The 21,592-nt window shown below is 44.0% G+C and overlaps 1 protein-coding gene across 4 annotated transcripts in view; it reads left to right on the forward strand.

Annotated features, from left to right (window-relative positions):
* The window catches only part of CACNA2D4 (calcium voltage-gated channel auxiliary subunit alpha2delta 4), a 558,520-nt gene that overhangs the window by 151,403 nt on the left and 385,525 nt on the right, over positions 1 to 21,592 (forward strand). For all 4 annotated transcript variants that reach the window (XM_029599894.1, XM_029599895.1, XM_029599896.1 and 1 more), the window contains exons 22-23: positions 8,045 to 8,142; positions 9,593 to 9,686. In XM_029599894.1, the coding sequence (XP_029455754.1) occupies positions 8,045 to 8,142; positions 9,593 to 9,686 (192 nt within the window). The remainder of the gene's footprint in view (positions 1 to 8,044; positions 8,143 to 9,592; positions 9,687 to 21,592) is intronic.

Consider the following 21,592-nt stretch of genomic DNA (forward strand, 5'->3'; position numbering starts at 1 on the left):
AATAGGATAACGCATAAGTGCTGGCAAGTTAAATGTAAGACATTGATAAGACTGGCTAAGAGAGAATTTGAAAAGAAGTTGGCCTTAGAGGCAAAAACTCACAGTAAAAACTTTCTAAAATATATCCGAAGCAGAAAGCCTGTGAGGGAGTCAGTTGGAACCTTAGATGAATGAGGGGTTAAAGGGGCACTTAAAGAAGATAAGGCCATCGCGGAAAGATTAAACTATTTCTTTGCATCGGTGTTTACTGAAGACTATGTTGGGGAGATACCTGTTCTGGAGAAGGTTTTCATGGGTAATGATTCAGATGAACCGAACCAAATCACAGTGAACCTAGAAGATGTGGTAGGCCTGATTGACAAACTGAAGAGTAGTAAATCCCCTGGACCAGATGGTATACACTCCAGGGTTCTGAAGGAACTAAAAAATGGAATTTCAGATCTATTAGTTAAAATTTGTAACCTATCATTAAAATTATCCATTGTACCTGAAGACTGGAGGGTGGCTAATGTATCCCCAATATTTAAAAAGGGCTCCAGGAGCAATCCGGGAAACTTCAGACCAGTTAGTCTGACTTCAGTGCCAGAAAAATAGTGGAAATTGTTCTAAAGATCAAAATCACAGAACATATAGAAAGACATGGTTTAATGGAACAAAGCATGGCTTTACCCAAGGCAAGTTTTGCCTCACAAATATGCTTCACGTTTTTGAAGGGGTTAATAAACATGTAGATATAGGTGAACCGGTGGATGTAGTGTATTTGGATTTTCAGAAGGCATTTGACAATGTTCCTCATGAGAGGCTTCTAAGAAAAGTAAAAAGTCATGGCATAGGTGGCGATATACTTTCGTGGATTACAAACTGGTTAAAAGACAGGAAACACAGAGCAGGACTAAATGGACAATTTTCTCAGTGGAAAAGGGTAAATAGTGGAGTGCCTCAAGAATCTGTACTAGGACCCGTGCTTTTCAATATATTTATAAATGATCTTGAAAGGAATACGACGAGTGAGGTAATCAAATTTGCAGATGATACAAAATTATTCAGAGTAGTTAAATCACAAGCTGATTGTGATAAATTGCAGGAGGACCTTGTGAGACTGGAAAATTGGGCATCCAAATGGCAGATGAAATTTAATGTGGATAAGTGCAAGGTGATGCATATAGGGAAAAATAACCCATGCTGTAGTTACAAGACGTTAGGTTCCATATTAGGAGCTATCGCCCAGGAAAGAGATCTAGGCGTCATAGTGGATAATATTTTGAAATCATTGGCTCAGTGTGGTGTGGAAGTCAAAAAAGCAAACAGAATGTTGGGAGTTATTAGGAAGGAAATGGTGAATAAAACGGAGGATGTCATAATGCCTCTGTATTTCTCCATGGTGAGACCGCACCTTGAGTACTGTGTACAATTCTGGTCACCGCATCTCAAGAAAGATATACCGTATTTTTCGCTCCATAAGACGCACCTCATTATAAGACACACCTTGGATTCAGAGCGGGAAAATAAAAAAAATAAAAAAAAGAAATGGTGTGCTAAACCGGCTCTGTTCCCGTGCGTCTGTGCGTCTTATGGAGCAAATTGGGATAGGGCATAAAATGTGTGGGTTTTTTTTTTTTGTCCCCATTCCCCATCCCAACCCTTTAAATTTAATTAACTACAATCCCCCCCCCCCCCCCAAGACTTGTCAATAGTCCCTGGTGGTCTAGTGGGGGTCCGGAGCGATCTCCTGCACTTGGGCCGTTGGCTGCCAGTATTCAAAATGGCACCGATAGCCTTTACCCTTACTGTGTCACAGAGGCTACTGGTGCCATTGGTTGGCCCTTGTCACATGGTAGGAGCACAAGATGGCGCCAGCCGTCCATTGCTCCTACCATGTGACAGGGGCCAACCAATGACACCGGTAGCCCCTGTGACATAGTAAGGGCAAAGGCTATCTGCGCCATTTTGAATACTGGCAGCAGACGGCCCAAGTGCAGGAGATTGCTCTGGACCCCCGCTGGACCACCAGGGACTTTTGGCAAGTCTTGGGGGGGGGGTCAGGAAGGTGGGGGATAGTAGTTAAATTTAAAGGGTTGGATGGGGAATGGGGACAAAAAATACTTTGGTTGTAGTGTGTTTTTTTTTTGTTTGTTTGTTTGTTTTTTTAATGTTCGCTCCATAAGACGCACAGACATTTTCCCCCCACTTTGGGGGAAAAAAGTGCATCTTATGCAGCGAAAAATAACGTAGTTGCAGTGGATAAGGTACAGAGAAGGGCGACCAAAATGATAAAGGGCATGGAACAGCTCCCCTATGAGGAAAGACTAAAGAGGTTAGGACTTTTCAGCTTGGAGAAGAGACAGCTGAGGGGGGATATGATAGAGGTGTTTAAAATCATGAGAGGTCTAGAACGGGTAGATTTGAATTGTTTTTTTACTCTTTCGGATAATAGACTAGGGGGCACTCCATGAAGTTAGCATGTGGCACATTTAAAACTATTTGGAGAAAGTTCTTTTTCACTCAACGCACAATTAAACTCTGGAATTTGTTGCCAGGAGTTGTGGTTAGTGCAGTTAGTATAGCTGTGTTTAAAAAAGGATTGGATAAGTTCTTGGAGGAGAAGTCCATTACCTGCTATTAATTAAGCTGACTTAGATAATAACCACCGCTATTACTAGCAACGGTAACATGGTATAGACTTAGTTTTTGGGTAATTGCCAGGTTCTTATTGCCTGGATTGGCCGCTGTTGGAAACAGGATGCTGGGCTTGATGGACCCTTGGTCTGACCCAGTATGGCATGTTCTTAAAGGTTTGGATAAGTTCTTGGAGGAGAAATCCATTATCTGCTATTAATCAAATTGACTTAGAATATAGCCTCTGCTATTACTAGCATCAGTAGCATGGGATATACTTAGTTTTGGGTAATTGTAGCCTGGATTTGCCTCTGTTGGAAACAGGATGCTGGGCTTGATGGATCCTTAGTCTGACTCAGTATAGCGATTTCTTATGTTATGTTCTAGGATCCTTCCAGTTTTCAGTGACAGTAAAGTGCACATGTGCTAACATTTGAAAACTTTTATGGGGAAATTAGATGAAAGAGGGGAAGTATGTTGAGAAAAAGCAGTAGACCACATCATCTCCCACAGAGCCTGGAGCTGGGGAAGTCTGAGGAGGGGAAACAATGGAAATGATGCCCTTTTGACGGAAAAAGAAGATAACTGTCTCAAAGATGGAGAGATGGCAACTATGCATATTGACATCTGACTCAGAGCCAATAACAAAAGTTTTAAAGATGGGATCCAGGAGGTTTATAAGAACTATGTATACTTCTTTATAAAACTAGATATAAAGCAGAAGCATATTCCAGTCAAATATCTAAAAAGTGTACCTTCTTGTACTGATTTGTCTTAAGTATTATCTCTTGGGATGATCTCATTTAAATTAACTTGTGATATAGGGATATTGCAGGTTAAATGCTGAAATTCATGAAATCAGTTTAAGGCAGAGCTGCTACCTTTTTTTTTTTTTTTTTTTTTTTTTTTTTTTAAGCTCTGCTGTTTACTTCTCCATTCAGTTGGAATTGGCGCTCTTGGGCCATGCAACTTCATTAACGACAACCTGCTGCCTGGCATGGTAATGATTTGTGATCTTCCTGAAAATAGGCAGAACTGTTTTGCTTTTCTTTTTTTTTTTTTTCCTTTTTATTTTGTGATTGCATGATGGTTTGAGGTTTTTTAGGTCTGTAGAGATTTATATAAGTAGGGAACAAACCATAGTCTCAGGATGGACCCAGACAAGCTTTTTTTTTTCTGGGCTATAGAGGCAAGCTGGCATTTATTGTGTGAACAAAAGAAACCAATATTGGTGAAGTCCAACTGATGCTGGATTGTGCCCTTATGGGAATTTCACATGTAAGGAAATGCAAAAATTGAACAGGAATAATTGGAGGAGAGTGAAGCAGGTCACCCATAGAGTGTATCACTAGAATTGAACCCTGAATTAGGTTTGGACGTACTCTGATTTTTATCCCACTAACGTTTATCTAGAAAGTAAACAACTGATGATTAAAAGATGCTGGCAACAGCTCTGATGGAGCTACCTGCAGAGCTGATGCAGGGGATGATTAAGGTGGCCAATCACCTGGATGCTAAACCGGGGGAGGCGGGGGATGCGCCTCCTTATTCTTTGTCAATCTGTGATCCCAAAAAGGAAGGGGAATGCTCCAGGGTGCCATTTTGCCCAGTGGCTGCCTTGCCCACCTGCATCAAACAATGTAAACCCTATCAAAAATGTGGAAGCGTTTGCAAAGTAGCAGGTGATTGTAGGAAAAAGACGCTTGGGATCAGGAGATATTTTTTAAGACGGTTTGAAATACCATTTGGGGGTTAGAACACAAAATAGACCAAATGTAAAATAAGATGGAGAAAAAGTTTGAAACACCTTCAGCTTTCGATGATGAGATCTCTGATAAGATAACGAATGAGAAGATAAAAAGAAATAGGGCCAGCCCAGTGACCAGATCCGAATTTTCCACAATGCAGTATAGGTTGCTGCCTAGGGGTGCTGGGCTGAAATAGGTGCGTCTTCCTCCTTCCCAGAGACACTTTCTTCTAAGTGCTGCTCAGTATGAAGTACAACATCCCGACAGACCTATCCCCCTCCCCCAAGAGGCAAAGGAATGGACTGGCTCCATTCGTAGCACTGAGACGCGCCCCTGCACCTCTTTAAAAGGACCGACCTGACAGAGGAGGCCGCACCCCTTTCACTGCACCACTTCCTCCTGGGGAAGGCTCTTCCCATCCCTTGCCTTGGGACACCGGGAAGATGAAATCAGCTCTGCCTGTGGCTCAGTGGCACTGCTGTGTGAGCGGGACCTGGATTTAATTCTTGGCTCGGGTCTTCCGCTCCCCAGGTTGGCCAGAGCAGCGAATGCAGCAGAGACAATGTTCAGAAGCTCTAAGGGTAGAAAGTTATCCTCATCACACAGTGGCTACACCTAGTGTCCGGATTTAGAGCCCATGATGCAGGGTTCTGAAAGGGGGTGCTGGTGCATGGCTCCCAGCCAAGGACTATCACTGTGATGATCAGGCAGAGGTGAAGTTGGGAGGGGAGAACTCATGGGGTAGCTGCAAATGGAGGCTCGTGGTGCCAGGATCCCTGTCCCAAGGGAGCAGGAGGAAATCACCAGGTGAAAAAGATAAAAGCAAAGAGAAACTCCAATTCATGCGTGCAGAAGAATAAATGCAGCATTGATAAAGCAAAAGGTACATTTTTATATTGTCAGAATGCAAAACATTAACAAATGAGAGGAAAAAGTGTCCTTTTACGAATTCTTAAGTTTAAACAAAAATTACAGAAATGAAAAGAGAGGTGACTGTAGTACAAAAATTACAGAAATGGAGAGAGGTGACTGTAGTAGAAACAATCAGTGCATTAGTTCCTGAAATTCTTCATGCGTTAATTCTCTTAGCTATTGAAAAGGGACACAGCTCATTGACGTTTCTCCCAGGAGGGCTCCTTTTCAGCACTCCAAGTCAGAAATAAACAGATTGTGTACTGGGAAAGTCAGAGAAAGACACTCCATGAGTCTGCTGTCCTGGAGAATGAGGACAAGTTTTAGATAATTAGGGAGGAGAAACTAGGGGGCAGGCTGAAAATGCCTTATTACATTTTACATCGATTCAGACATTGGAGCAGAAAAAAAAAAGATCCTGCTGGCAAAGAAAAAGCAAAGGTGGATGTGCTGGAATAAAGATGAGGAGTTTGTCAGCTACCAAAATGATCGTTGGTCTTCATTGTAAAGTGTATGGGGTAGAGATGTGCGTTCGTCGTTGTTTATTTTTGTGTTTTTTGTGCACACTAAATCGAAAATTAAATAAAAACAAATACAAATAAATAAAATGAGCCAAAAAAAACCAAAACCAAACACATTTTTTTGGCTGCCCATCCCTAGTATCTAAATGTATACTCTGGAGGGAAAGAAGAGCTATGATAGAGACATTTAAATAATCCCGTAGTATCAGTGCACAAAAGGTTGGCCTCTTAATAGAAAGGAGGATCTGAAATGAGGGATGATAGGATGAGGGTAAAAAGGGGTAGACTGAGCAATCTAAGGAACTATTTCTTTACAGAAAGAATGATGATGCATGGCATAGCCTCCTGGTGGGGACAAGAACAGTATCTGAATTCAGGATCGCATGGGATAAACACAGAGGATCTCTGAGGGGAGTGCTAGGGATCATAAAGCTGAGTAGTTGCTGTGGATGGGAAATAGTGGAGAGACCGGGTGGTCTTTTTTTTTCTGCCGTCACATTTCTGTGAGACCTCTTGGAACAAAGAAAGAGAGGCCACTGGTGTTTGAACTCATTGCGGACAGAGTTTATTAGGACAGGGGCCTAACATGATTTTTGTCTCCTGGATTCCCAAACCTGTCCTGGGGACCCCACAGCTGCTGGGGTTTTCAGGATAGCGATGATGAATACGCTCAAGCGACATTAGCGCGTAGACTGGCCCTCTGGTGTATGCCAGTCTTATCTCACGCACATTCATTGTGGATATTCTAAAAACCCAACTGGCTGGAGATTTCCTAGGACAGGCGTGAGGAGCCCTGCTCTACGTCCTTTAGCCAGTTTTAGAATTGTGTTGGGAAAAGAAGTGCAGAAGAAGAAAAACTGTTTTCAGACTGAGGCTAAGGCTGGGATTCCCAAACGGTGAGGCTCTGGGACAGAAGAGGGATGGCTCGACTGGGCAGGTTCCTTGCTGCCATTTATGGTAAAAAAGAGCTTGTGATACGTTGTCGGAGAAACAGTTTTCAGATTTGTAAATTCTTCTATTTCCACAGCACAAGTGCTCGAGTGAGCTGCGTTTCTCTGGCATTGCTGCGTTCCTTTAGGAAGTCTTGCACATCGGATTCTGCACGGTGCGCTTTCCCGTGGGGGGGGGGGAAGAGACAGTAGCTAAAATGAAGAGGGGAGTTTTTGACACAGCAAAGCAAATTGTAAAAAGATTGGGCTGGTCGAGGTGAGGTACAGGGTTTCCGAATAAGTAAAACCAGTGGAGTAATTAGAGTTGACGATATGTGGTTCCTGGATAATTTACGCAGTACAGGATAAGTAAATGTAACGCATAAACATAACGCATACGACAAGAAGAGGAAAAAAGCAGCAGAACAGATTCTGCAAAATGCACATCCTGGAAATAGGATGAAGATGATTTTAAAAGTGGGATTTCTGTGGCCAAGGGGGCCCATGATGTCGCGTCTGCTGAAAGGCAGCTTACAGTGTCAAAAGCTGCACCGACATCCAGAAACTGAGCACCCTGCCAGAAAATCTAAACCTGATGGATATTATCAGAGAAAACTGAATGATTTTATAGTGCATTGGTCAATGGTGTAGCACAGCCTGGGAGAGAAGGTCCAGAGTAAAATCCCCTTTTCTGGGGTTCATAATCACACACTGAGCGAAGGTTTACTGCTGTTATTCATGAGACTGCTACATGGCTAACCCATTCTTAAACCACCATGACACTCCACACTGCTTCTGAAAACATCCCAGGAAACATGGCAACCCTAGTTGGCTCCAGAGAGCCAACCTGAAACTATTGTTAGTGGTTAGTGTGCTTAGTTCAGCAAAAGTTTAAGTGAACTTTTTTTTTTTTTTTGTTCTGTGGTGTCTGTGTGGCAAAGTGGTTGTGATTAGGGCCAAAGTGATCTCCAACTTTTCATGTGCTATGATCGAGTCTCTTCCCAAGGTGGAATTTTATGCTCGCTCTGGAGTAGCTCCGACGTCCTCTTCATCATAATGACTCGTTTCTTGTGCCAGCCGTGAGGCACGAGTTCAGCTGTGTTCAGGAATGAGATGTAGGGTTTTGCCCTCTCTTCTGTGATTGCCCATGCCTGCGGTATTGCTTGGGTTTTATTGAATCATGGATCAGTGTTCTCGCATCTTTCACATGGGAGATTATGATCTCCTAGTACCTGATGATTTGGGATAGCATTTGGTGTGTGTCAAATAGTTAAACCAAAGTGAGTTTGATGGGCTGTTTCTGTTTTCTCTTGGATAGGATTTACTGTATTACGGATATTGATCCAGATCACCGGAAGCTCACACAGCTGCAGGCCATGACCCGCTTCTTGACAGGGGAGGAGCCAGACCTGGAATGTGAGTGCTGAAACTTTGTAGTACCTGCCGTTTAAAGACTGATGCTTTATTCTCCTTCTTACCCTCTTATTTGTTTGTTTTTATTATTCTTGATATCCTGCTGTTCCATCAAAGGGAGTTACAATAGCAAAGATAAATGTCCTGCTAGAACTCATAACCTGCATATGATTGGCACGAATGCCATTGTGCATTCTATAGAAATCCATTCTGGATAAAGATACCATGTCAGGACGATGGCTAATGTGAGCGAGGTACTAGGGAGAAGGACAGAGGCAGAGGAAAGGGACTTTGATATTAATAGAAAAGAAAGAAGCAAATTCCTGAGGATCTTCCCTTGACCTGTGGCAGAGTGAAGGGATGGATGAGGTAAAGAAGGGCTCTGTCATACTTGGGCACCTAGACAATAGGAGAAGGGAAAATAATGAATTGAATTGTATCAGTTACCATATTGATTTCTTCAGTATTTGTTAGGGATGTGAATCGTTTTTATAACGAATTGAAATATCATACGATATTTCTTAATTCGTTATATATCGGTTAAAACATGAAATGATCACTTTTTCCCCTGAATTTTCGTGAAAATCGTTTTTCGGGTTAGTGCGTGCTAACAAACTGTTTATTTTTGTTATTTTTTGTTACTTTTTGTTATTTTTTTGTTAGCTCCTGTTTGTTACTTTTTGTTATTTTTTTGTTAACTCCTGTTAGCGCGCACTAAGCCGAAAAACAATTTTTTACTAAAAACAAAATGCTGATCCGCGGGAAAACGAGATTTTTCCACAGCCACACAAATCCGAAAACACAGTCGGGCACCCGATGCACATTCCTAGTATTTATGGCACTGGATACAATGAACTAAAGTTGCAGATTTTTTTTCTACAGGTTAACTGCCTGTTCATAGTATTGAAGAACATTAGGTGCGATGTTGTGGCAGACCAATGTCCAATTGAGCCCAGTATCCTGTCTCAGACTGGCCAATCTGGGCCACTTAGAAGTACCTTTCCCTGTTGCTCATTCCCAGAAACACATGGTGGTGAAACCCACACCTATTTGAATAATAAGTATTGATGGATCTGTCCTCCAGAAACTTATATATAGAGTATGTATTCCATGTTAACATATGGAAAAGTTTTTTTGTTCCCAGGCAAGTTTATATTAATAATAATCTAAGACCTTTTCCTCGGGATAACCTAATACCATGTGATGCTTCCCCTTGTACAAGGATCATCTGAGAGAGACGACCTCTGTTTTGTAGAGGCAGATTGGGTGCAATATTCTTATTTACCTTCTGACATTCCAGCTCTGACAAACATGTTGTTGTTCTAAAGTTGAAAACGTTGTCATGCATGGGGAGGGAGAAGGTCGGAGGAGATTTGAGTATCCCAGTATGGTATGGGGAGAGGAGAGTACCATTGTGATCCTGTCTCATTAGTGCTGATCTCCTCATATCCAGGTGACGAGGAGCTGGTGCAGCAGGTCCTCTTTGATGCTGTAGTCACAGCTCCCATGGAAGCCTACTGGACAGCACTAGCCCTTAACATGTCAAAGTAAGTACATTAGGAACATATTGTTTTCCAACAGGTGAGGGGACAGACATTAATAAATACTAGTATAGCCATTTGTTCTCCTATGCAACTCAGTTCCCCCTTGTGTGAAATTACTGAATTATGCAAGGTAATCATTGCTAATTCTAAAACAGGGCCTCCTGATGAGCTCTCTGTTCATAAATTAAATGAAAGTTGTACTAGTTCATGTCCATTAAGAGTTATCTCCTCTTTCTCTCACATGCGTGTCAGCTAGACATTTTCATGTGACTAAAAGGCACTTACCAGGGTTTATCTCATAGAATGTTCAGTGCGCTTGCAAGATGAAAAACTAGATGGAAGGATAAAATGCCAGTTGAAGCTTATTTAGGATACATTTTGCACAGGAGTTGGGAGACATTCATTAAATAAAACACGAGAATAATTTGCCTTCATATATACTTGCAACATCTTCAGTGCCTGCTGAAATGTTCATCCTTAGGAGTTGCAAAGTCCATTGGGTGATCATCATAAGGCAGCTTCTAGTGCTGTTAATCTGGAGCCTTTCACCATGACTGACTCACTAAAAATAAATGCTCTGCCTAATTGCTGCACTATGTTCATAACATCATCCAGCAGCATAGGGGTTACTCGCAATAGAATTCCTGTTAATCATCATTCAGATTTCACCAGTGTCTTCTGACTGTGAATGAACAGTGAAGTCAATATACAAAACCATTTAGACGAATAATGCACAAATTGTCCAAATTGCAAGATTTGGAATCCAAATAGATTTTAACTAGATAAATCATTATTCGGATAAAATCTAGCAGGATAAAATAAGGGATTGCGGTACGTCCCTAAGTTATCTGGCTAATTTAGCCAAATATCATTTCTACTCAGCTAAGTTAGCTGGATAATTAGCTACTTAACAGGATACTACATCTTCAAAAGATATTTTGTTAAGTAGCACTGTTTTGAGATTAAAAATAAAGGGGCCTGTGGCCATATTCCCATTCCTCCTTCCCCTCAAATTTCATATATGGCTGTCGGACTGTGCACCCTCCACTCCCCAAAACACCTCCTAAAATTTAAAATTATGTTCCAAGGACTGCAGGTCAGGGCTCCTCCTTCCCTGGTTATGTTTATATAGTAAAATCTGGCTGCCCCACCAGACCCCCTACCCACCCATAGTTCCAATGGCCCCCTCAACCCCCATGGACACATGCCGGGCGTGAGCTATGAACTTAATCTCTTCCCAAAGCTGCTTGTGTCAGCAGCAGCACTGAAAGTGTTAACTACCTTGCTCCCGGCAGGATTTTTAATCTATTAAGGGGAAAGGGTAGGGAGTAGGCCCGAGCTGGACATTGGCACTGCGAGTGAGGGGGGGGGGAGCAGCCAGATTTTACTATGTAAACAAAACCGGGAAAGAAGTATGAGGACCCTGATCTGCAGAGCCTGGAACATAATTGCAAATATTAGGAGGGGTTTGGGAGGTAGGGGATGCATGGCACAACAGGGCCATAAATGAAATTTCAGGGAGTGGGGAAGAGAGGGAAGGAACTGGGCCACAGGCACCTCTACTTCCTTTTTTTTTTTTTTAATTTTCAAATAGTGCTACTTAACTGGATATCTTTTAAAGATGTCCGAATAAGTAACTAGTTATCTGGTCACACAAATGGGCCAATGCAATAAAATGCACTCAGCCTAATGCACAGGTAAACGCGTGGTCGGATGTGCTGGCTAACACCCGATGCAAAAAGGGGATTAGCGTGTCCAACAAGCACATCCAAGCAAATGCGTAGCTAATAACACTCATCACATGTATTTGCCATGTAAATGAGGCTATTAGCTATTACCCCTCTATGCAGAAAAACGCCGGTCGCCCAACGCGACAAATTTAACGCCAGCTTCGGAGCTGGCATTGATATACTGCGAGTCAAAAGCACGTGAAAAATCCAAAACAATTGCCCTCTTTGGTTCCTCCTACTTAGTATTGCAAAAATACTAAGATCTACTGCTTGTGGTGATGCAAATTAAGAAATGGGCTGATAACCCCAAAAATATTTCTGGGCGCACAATGCACACGCCCCAGGCTGATGCTATTGTGCGTGTAAATCAACTGTGGGGTGAGAAAACGGATGCTTGTATTGAGCACCCGTTTTCCTAATGTGCGCACATCCACGGTTTTCTAGTATGTGAATAGCTGGATTCAGGATCAGTGGGTTATGTACCTCTACCAGCAGATGGAGACATAAGAACATGCCATACTGGGTCAGACCAAGGGTCCATCAAGCCCAGCATCCTGTTTCCAACAGTGGCCAATCCAGGCCATAAGAACCTGGCAAGTACCCAAAAACTAAGTCTATTCCATGTTACCATTGCTAATGTCAGTGGCTATTCTCTAACTGGCGGATTTTAAAAGCCCTGCTCGCGTAAATCGGCCTGGATTTACGCGAGCAGGGCCTTGCGCGCCGGCGCACCTATTTTCCATAGGCCGCCGGCGCGCGCAGAACCCCGGGACGCGCGTAGGTCCCGGGTTTTTTGAAGGGGGCGTGTCGTGGGCGTTTTGGGGGCGGGGTGCGGCGTTTCGGGGGCGGGGCTGGGGGCGTGGTGCCGGCCCGGGGCGTTCCGGGGGCGTGGCCGTGTCCTCCAGAACCGCCCCCAGGTCGGGTCTCGGCGCGCGTGGATTTACGTCTCCCTCCGGGAGGCGTAAATCCCTGGATAAAGGTAAGGGGGGGTTTAGATAGGGCCGGGGGGGGGGGGGGTTAGGTAGGGGAATGGAGGGGAGGGCGAAAGAAAGTTCCCTCCGAGGCCGCGGAGACAGGCTGCGCGGCTTGGCGCGCGCCGGCTGCCCAAAATCGGCAGCCTTGCGCGCGCTGATCCAGGATTTTAGAAGATACGCGCGGCTACGCGCATATCTTATAAAATCCAGCGTACTTTTGTTTGCGCCTGCTGCGCAAACAAAAGTACACAAACGCGCTTTTTTTAAAAATCTACCCCTAAGTGAACTTAATAGCAGGTAATGGACTTCTCCTCCAAGAACTTATCCAATCCTTTTTTAAACACAGCTATACTAACTGCACTAACCACATCCTCTGGCAACAAATTCCAGAGTTTAATTGAGCTTGAGTAAAAAGAACTTTCTCTGATTAGTTTTAAATGTGCCACATGCTAACTTCATGGAGTGCCCCCTAGTCTTTCTATTATCTGAAAGAGTAAATAACCGATTCACATCTACCCATTCTAGACCTCTTGTGATTTTAAACACCTCTATCATATCCCCCCTCAGCTGTCTCTTCTCCAAATAAAAAAGTCCTAATCTCTTTAATCTTTCCTCATAGGGGAGCTGTTCCATTCCCCTTATCATTTTGTTTGCCCTTCTCTGTACCTTCTCCATCGCAATTATATCTTTTTCTGTTTTATTCACCATTCCCTTTCTAATAATTCCCAACATCTTTTTGCTTTTTTGACTGCCGTAGTACACTGAACTGACAATTTCAATGTGTTATCCACTATGACGCCTAGATCTCTTTCTTGGGTTGTAGCACCTAATATGGAACCTAACATTGTGTAACTATAGCATGGGTTATTTTTCCCTATATGCATCACCTTGCACTTATCCACATTAAATTTCATCTGCCATTTCGATGCCCAATTTTCCAGTCTCACAAGGTCTTCCTGCAATTTATCACAATTTATTTATTTTATTTATTTATTTATTAAGGCTTTTATATACCGACTTTCTTGATACAAATCAAATCAATTCGGTTTACAATGAACTAAGCAGAATATACAATTAACCAATCAACAAGAGATACGGAGCATACAGTTACATTATAACAAGGAAGCCTTAACTTGGAGTAGGAAAATAAAGAAGGGGTGAACGGAACAATAAATATATAAATAAAGTGAAATAAAATAGAATAAATACTATATACAGAAGAGGGGGCAAGGGGCCAACCTCTCTTTAATGGAAATTATGCATGAAAAATTTGGAGAGTTTTGTTTACAGAGATTGTGGTGTACAATCTGCTTGTGATTTAATTACTCTGAACAATTTTGTATCATCTGCAAATTTGATTACCTCAATTGTCATATTTCTTTCCAAATCATTTATAAATATATTGAAAAGTAAGGGTCCCAATACAGATCCCTGAGGCACTCCACTGCCCACTCCCTTCCACTGAGAAAATTGTCCATTTAAGCCTCCTCTCTGTTTCCTGTCTTTTAGCCAGTTTGCAATCCACGAAAGGACATCACCACTTATCCCATGACTCTTTACTTTTCCTAGAAGCCTCTCATGAGGAACTTTGTGAAACGACTTCTGAAAATCCAAGTATACTACATCTACCGGTTCACCTTTATCCACATGTTTATTAACTCCTTCAAAAAAGTGAAGCAGATTTGTGAGGCAAGACTTGCCTTGGGTAAAGCCATGCTGACTTTGTTCCATTAAACCATCTCTTTCTATATGTTCTGTGATTTTGATGTTTAGAGCACTTTCCACTATTTTTCCTGGCACTGAAGTCAGGCTAACTGGTCTGTAGTTTCCCGGATCGCCCCTGGAGCCCTTTTTAAATTTTGGGGTTACATTAGCTGTCCTCCAGTCATCAGGTACAATGGATGATTTTAATGATAGGTTACAAATTTTTACTAATGGGTCCGAAATGTCATTTTTTAGTTCCTTCAGAACTCAGGGTGTATACCATCTGGTCCAGGTGACTTACTACTCTTCAGTTTGTCAATCAGGCCTACCACATCTTCTAGGTTCACCGTGATTTGGTTCAGTCCATCTGAATCATTAGCCATGAAATCATTTAATCTTTCCGCGATGGCCTTATGTTCTCTAAGTGCCCCTTTAACCCCTCTATCATCTAACGGTCCAACTGACTCCCTCACAGGCTTTCTACTTCGGATGTATTTAAAAAAGTTTTTACTGTGAGTTTTTGCCTCTACGGCCAACTTCTTTTCAAATTCTCTCTTAGCCTGTCTTATCAATTTCTTACATTTAACTTGCCAATGCTTATGCATTATCCTATTTTCTTCTGTTGGATCCTTCTTCCAATGTTTAAATGAACATCTTTTGGCTAAAATAGCTTCTTTCACCTCCCCTCTTAACCATGCTGGTAATCGTTTTGCCTTCTTTCCACCTTTTTTAATGTGTGGAATACATCTGAACTGTGCTTCTAGAATGGTATTTTTTAACAATGACCACACCTCTTGCACACTTTTTACCTTTGTAGCTGCTCCTTTCAGTTTTTTTCTAATTTTTTTCATTTTATCAAAGTTTCCCTTTTGAATGTTTAGCACGAGAGCTGTCAATTTGCTTACTGTCTCCCTTCGTCATTAATTCAAATTTGATCATATTATGATCACTATTGCCAAGCGGCCCAACCACAGTTACCTCTCTCACCAAATCCTGTGCTCCACTGAGAATTAGATCTAAAATTGCTCCCTCTCTTGTCAGTTCCTGAACCAATTGCTCCATAAAAATGTCAATTATTCCATCCAGAAACTTTATATCTCTAGCATGTACTGATGATACATTTGCCCAGTCAATATTGGGGTAATTGATGTCTCCCATTATTACCACACTACCAATTTGGTTAGCTTCCCTAATGTCTCTTAGACGAGCAAACTGACATCACAGTATATAAAGTCCTGCTGTGACATCAGCCTTCCAGTATTCTCTGACTCCAGCATTTGGTGGTTTCTATTGTCTCTCAGATGAGTGCCTTGGTCCGGAAGCTGGTTCTTCAGCCAGTGTAGACTTAGCTGATTTAAGAAGCTGAATGGCAGCGGGTGCAGGAAACTGAGCGCGGCAGTAACAGTGTATGCCCTCTCCCCCTACAGCCAGAGACCAACTCTGTACTCAGCCGGGAAAGTCTGAGCTCGGGTAAGCTTAAAAAAAAATCAGAGAGGGGGTTGTTCTAGGATTTCCTCTGGTCTCCATGCTTGGCACGCTGTTCTGACGTTTGTTCCCACTCCCGTGGGAGTTAAGGTACCTGGGAAGCCTGGCGGGTTGAGCAGCCCGGGTGGGCTAGGCCATGCTGTTAGGCTTCTTTCTGTGTGCCACATGGTAGGCCACTGCGGTGTTTTCACGCAACATTTTCTGCACATTCAGCTGCTCTCTGCAGGACCATCGAGGCCTGCAAGTACGTCTGGCTGTGTGAAATGTATGTCCAGTTTCTTTTGGGTGTGCTGTCTTGCGCACATTCTAGAACATATTGGTGATTTCAGCTAAATGCACGTCTTTAGTCGCCTACTAAGCATACTGACGGACCAATGGCGCCTGTGGCTAAGAAACCTAAGCGCCTTTTCCTCTGTGCTGCCTGTCATGTTCGGACATCATAGCCTGGAGTGCCCTCTGACTTGTTCCAGCACAGCTTAGAGGTTCAGGGAGAATTATCTTCCTCTGATTTTACTAAGCCTGGTTTCTTCCCAGCCTCATGATGGCCTGGCTAAAGACATATCAGGAGGACTCCTGACCTTGGAACTCCCTTGACTGGTTCATCAGCAGGGGATGGCAGTTCAGTGGGTGCCGCACAAGTGCTTTCTGGCTTTGGCATGGATCTTTCTGCCTTTTCTTGGGTAGAATTTTTTTTTTTCAAGGATTGCAATCCTTTCTTCAGGTGCAGTCTTCAGCCCTGTCCAATCCTGTCGGGTCAGATTCTCAGGCGGTGGCCTGTCCCTCTTCCGGTACTATTGTTAAACGCCGAAGTTCACCGCGATTGATAGCAGGTCCTCTCGATAGGAATCTGGATGGCACTGATGATGAGGCAGATCCTAAGGTTCTGGAGGATGGGGAAATTCCTCCGGGACTGGAACCATATAGGACTATGTTATGGTTCTTTCATAGAGATGAACTGACAGCCCTGATTTCCCAGACATTGAAGATGCTTGGGAGTACCTGGGGCAGATTCTATGTTTGAGCCAAATAAAAATCCCATTTTGGTTTCTTTTCATAAAGCTTCTTGGTTTTTTCCCTGTTATGGAGGCCATTCAAGAATTGATTGATCTTGAGTGGGAAGCCCCAGAGGCAAATTTCAAAGAGGGTCGGATCTTGGAAGGCCTGTACCCCCTGGATCCAGAAGTGAGCGAGCATCTGCTTTTTCCGAAAGTGGATGCTCTTGTCTGTGCCATCTCTAAACTGATGAGTATCTCTGAGGAGGGAGGAGCGGCCTTGAAGGATGTGCATGATAGGAGGATTGAGGCCATCCTTAAGCAAGAATTTGAAGCGGTGGCAATGACCTTGCAGATAGCTTCTTGTTATTCCCTGGTGGCTTGCTCTTGTTTGCTTCTCTCTCTGGAGGTTGATGACTCTGGTTTTAATTCCAGGGCAGTTATGGAGTCTACTGCCACCTTTTTAGCAGATGTGGGCTACAATGTGGTTCTCTCCTCAGCCAGAGGAATGGCTTTGGTAATAGCGGCCAGGTGTCAGTTATGGCTGAGAAATTGGTAGGCCGATGCAACCTCCAAAGCTAATCTTATGAACTTGCCTTTTAAAGGCTCGCTCTTGTTTGAGAGCGAGTTGGAGAAACTGGCCAGTAAGTGGGGCGAATCCCCAGTTCCTCTGTTGCTGGAGGATAAGAAGCAGTCACCACACCCCTTTGGTATGAGGGGTCGTCTCAGGGGTTCCAAGCATGTTCGTCCCTGCAGAGAACTTGGCCTTTTGGTAGGTCTCAGTCCTTTCATCCCAGACAGCCTAGGTGGAGTGTGGGCTCGGGTAGTGGAACCTCCCGAGCCTTCCAATGAGGTTTGCCACCCCACCCCTGGGAACAGTAGATTAGGGGGATGTCTCTCTCTCTCTCTCTCTCTCCTTTATCAGAGGTAGGTCAAAATCACATCAGATCAGTGGGACATGTTCATGGTGTCTCCCTGTCACTACCCACAGAAGAAGCAGGCAGTTGAGTGTATACTGTCAAAGCTCCTCAGTCTGAGGACTGTGGTTCCAGTACCCATGTTTCAAGAAAATATGGGTCGATATTCATTTATTTCATTGTGCCCAAGAAGGAGGGTTCTTGTCATCCCATCCTGGATCTCAAAGGGATGAATAGTCATTTGCGGGTGACTCTTTCGCATGGAAACATTGTGCTCAGTGATAATGGCCGTGCAGTCGGAGGAATTGGACCTCCTTGGATCTGTCCAAGGCATACTTCCATATGTCTCTAGAAGCAATGAGTAATATCTGATTGGAGCACCAATGTTTTCTGCATTTCCCGATGTTGGGGCGCTGTCTTTTGGTCTGGCCACCACTCTCAGAACTATTTCCAAGGTTGTGGTGGTGGTAGTGGTGGAGTTGAGACAGGATGGGATCCTGCTACACCCATATTTGGATGACTGGCTGATTGGGGCCAAGTCTCTGGAAGAGAGCTGCCTGGGACCCGCAAGGTGATCTCCTTGTTGCAGGAGCTCAGTTGGGTGGTGAACCTAGTCAAGAGCCGTCTTCAGCCATCTCAGTCGTTGGATTATCTGAGTTTTCGGTTCAATACAAAGCAGGGTAAAGCTTTCCTGCCAGAAGCTCGTATTCAGAAGTTGATGACATAGGTGCATCTCTTGATGAACACTGACTGTGTAGTCCTATCTGCAGGTATTCGAATTGATGGAAGTAGTGCATCCTCTTCAGCACTTCCTGCTGTCTCTTTGGAACCCTCAATCTCAAGACTATTTGATTCTGCTCCACCTGCTGATGGAACTCTTCATTCACCTCCAGCGTTGGTTACAAGTGGATCAACTAAGAAAGGGAGTTTCCCTGACATAGATGGACTGGTTGGTATTCACGATAGATGCAAGCCTCCAGGATTGGGGAGCTCACTGTCAGGAACTAATGGCACAAGGGAGCTGGAATACAGAAGAGTCTCCCTGGAACATCAATGGGATGGAAGCCTGGGTGGTCCGGTTGGCATGCTTGCAGTTCAACGGCAGGCTGCAGGGTCAATTAAACCGGGTAATGTCAGACAACGCAACGACAGTGCCTTATATCAATCAGCAGGAAAGAACCAAGAGCCAGCAAGTATCGTAGGAGATAGACCAACTTATGGAATGGGTGGAAGTGCATCTTCAGGATATCTCTGCCTCGCACATTGCAGGAAATGACAATGTAAAAGCAGACTTTCTCAACAGGGAGAGTCTGCACACAGGAGAAATGGGTATTGTCGGATAGTGGCTCGTTGTGGCCTTCCGTTTCTAGACCTACTGGCGACTTCTCAATGCGAAGGTTCCTCGATTCTTCAGTCACAGGTGAGATCTGAAGTCCCTGGGTATCGATGCTGTCCTGCAGGTCTGGCCGGAGAACAAGCTGCTGTATGCCTTTGCACTGTGGCCCATGTTGGGCAGAATAGTTCGGAGGGTTGAAGCTCACAGGAGGATGATGCTTTTGCTAGCACTGGATGGGCCCAGTAGACCATGATATGCAGATCTGTGAAGGCTCCTGGTAAACTCCCCCCTCCGCCTTCTGGCGCACAGGAATCTGTTGTAGCAGGGACCTGTCCTTCATGAATTTCCAACTCTGTTTTGTCTTACAGTATGACCGTTGAGAGGGCTAACTTGCTGAAGCAGGGATATTTTACTGCGGTGATTGCCACTATACTATGAGCATGAAAGATCTCCCATTCCTTAGCCTATGTGCGGGTTTGGCAAGTGTTTGAGGCTTGTTGTAAAGATCGAGGAGTGCTTCCTCGTTCAGTTAAGATCCCGCTCATTTTGGATTTTTTGCAGGATGGGTTGAATAAAGGGTTGGCCCTTAATTCCTTGAAAGTACAGGTAGCGGCTCTTGCCTTTTTCAGGGGCCAGGTGAATGGTGAATCCTTATCGGCTGATCCAGATGTGGCCTGTTTCTTAGGGAAGTGAAACATCCTCGACCTCCCTTGTGAAGTTGGATTTCTTGGCAGACCCTATGTTTCAACCATTGTGTACTCTTTCCATGCAGCTACTGACCTTGAAAACAGTGTTTCTGGTGGCGATTTTCTGCATGCCGAATTTCTGAGTTGCAGGCCTTGTCTTGCCAGGAGCCATTTCTACGGGTGACTCCAGAAGCAATACAGCTGCAATACTGTTCCTTCATTCTTGCCTAAAGTGATTTTGGATTTTCACTTGAATCAGTCCATTTCCTTGCCATCCTTGGATAAGGAAAAAGATGCAGAAGAATATCCCCTGTTGCATCCCTTGGATGTCGTGAGGTATCTGGAGGTTTTTAAACCTTTCTGAAAGACAGATCACCTGTTTGTCCTTCACGGTGGAGGAAAACTGGGCAAACCGGCTTCGAAGGCTATAATAGCTTGCTGGATTAAGGAGGTGGACACAGCAGCCAGCAGCTTGCATGAAGATGTTCATGACAAGTTGGCTGATGTCTCTCAAACAGGAGACAACCTCTTTGGTGACAAGGTCAGGGAAACAGTCACCCAGATTAAGGAGCAACATATTGCCATTCAGTCCCTGTTGATGGGAACCGAGCAACCGTCTTCCTCTAGGCATCTTTACATTGCTTTTTAAACTTTCTAGTGACACCCCTGCCTCCAATTTCAGCAGTATCACGCATCACCTGCGCTATCACAATAGCAGCTTTTGGCATGTGGACATAAGCGTGAGAGATAACAGCCAAAAACTCCAACAGACCCAGCCTAAACTTGAGCCTAGTTTTTGACGGGTCTCAATCCTCTGTCTACTGCTGCTCCAGTATAGGGGGGTGGGGGTGGGTGGAGGATTCACCATTTCCTAGAAGTGATAAAAAATCACCAGGGAACATTGGGTCCTCAAAATTGTGGAATCTGGTTACTGTTTGCACTTCTTCCATTCTCCAGCACCACACCAATGTTTTTGGCCATCAATCCAGATTATTCTCTCTCAACCCAGCTCTGTCGAGATGGAGTAACTTTTCAGTCAATAGACTATTAGAAACGGGTTCTACTCCCTTATCTCCAAAAAGTCTTAGATTGAGACTCAGCCTAGATTTATGAAGACTGAACAAGAGCTTGTTAAGGCCCATATACTCATCCATCACACTTATTGGAAGTACTTCGAATTTGTCATGGATTCTTCTCGCTGCCGATACAAGATTCTTCCCTTTGGAATCTTGGCAGCCACAAGGGTCTGTATGAAATGCCTAGTAGTGGCAGTGGCATACCTTCATCACCAGAGCATTTGTCTTTCCTTTCCTGGATAATTGGCTAGTGATTGGGGGGGGGGGGGTTTATTGGATTCCCTGCAGAAGATGATTCAGCTCTTTCAGTCACTAGGGTTCATAATAAACTTCGTGAATTTGAGTCTTGTCCTACCCAAAGAATCAAGTTCATCATGGCATGGATAGATTCTCAAAAGAGAAATTGTTCCAGCTGAGCAGGCATTCTGCTTTCGAACCTTGAGCCAGAACTTACTACAGCAGGAGCGGGATCAAGTCCCAGCCCAAAAAGTCCTGGTAGTCGTGGGGCATGTAGCCCCAATGATACCATCTCAGCATGAGAATTCTCCAGTGGGGCCTCTGCACCCAGTAGGATCAATTGCTTCAGCCCTTATTGCACCCAGTTGAGGGTCACTGCAGAAGTGAAAACCTCACCTTTGTTGGATAGACCCAAAAGTCCTGGAAATAGGCGTTCCTCTTTGGCTTCTACCTTATCAGGTAATGCTAGGAACAGACGTATCCACCAAAGGGTGGGGTGCACACAGGGCTCCTTCCAGGGCTGGTGCAGTAATATTTGGCACCCTAGGCAAAACTTTAGGCAAGTACCCCCTTCCACCTCCAACTTACCTATTGGTGGTAGCTCCAGCACAGTGTTCCCTTCTTTGGCAGTATTGGCTCTGGCACAGCACCCCTCTGGGCCTTATACTGGTGGGATTTTGTCAGCTCCTCCCAAAATTTTGGCACTCTAAGTGACCACCTAGTTTTTCCTAATGGAAGCACTGGCCCTGGCTCCTTCAAACCCAAGGGCTCT

Source organism: Rhinatrema bivittatum, chromosome 4 (genome assembly GCF_901001135.1).
Source record: "Rhinatrema bivittatum chromosome 4, aRhiBiv1.1, whole genome shotgun sequence".
NCBI lineage: Eukaryota > Metazoa > Chordata > Amphibia > Gymnophiona > Rhinatrematidae > Rhinatrema > Rhinatrema bivittatum.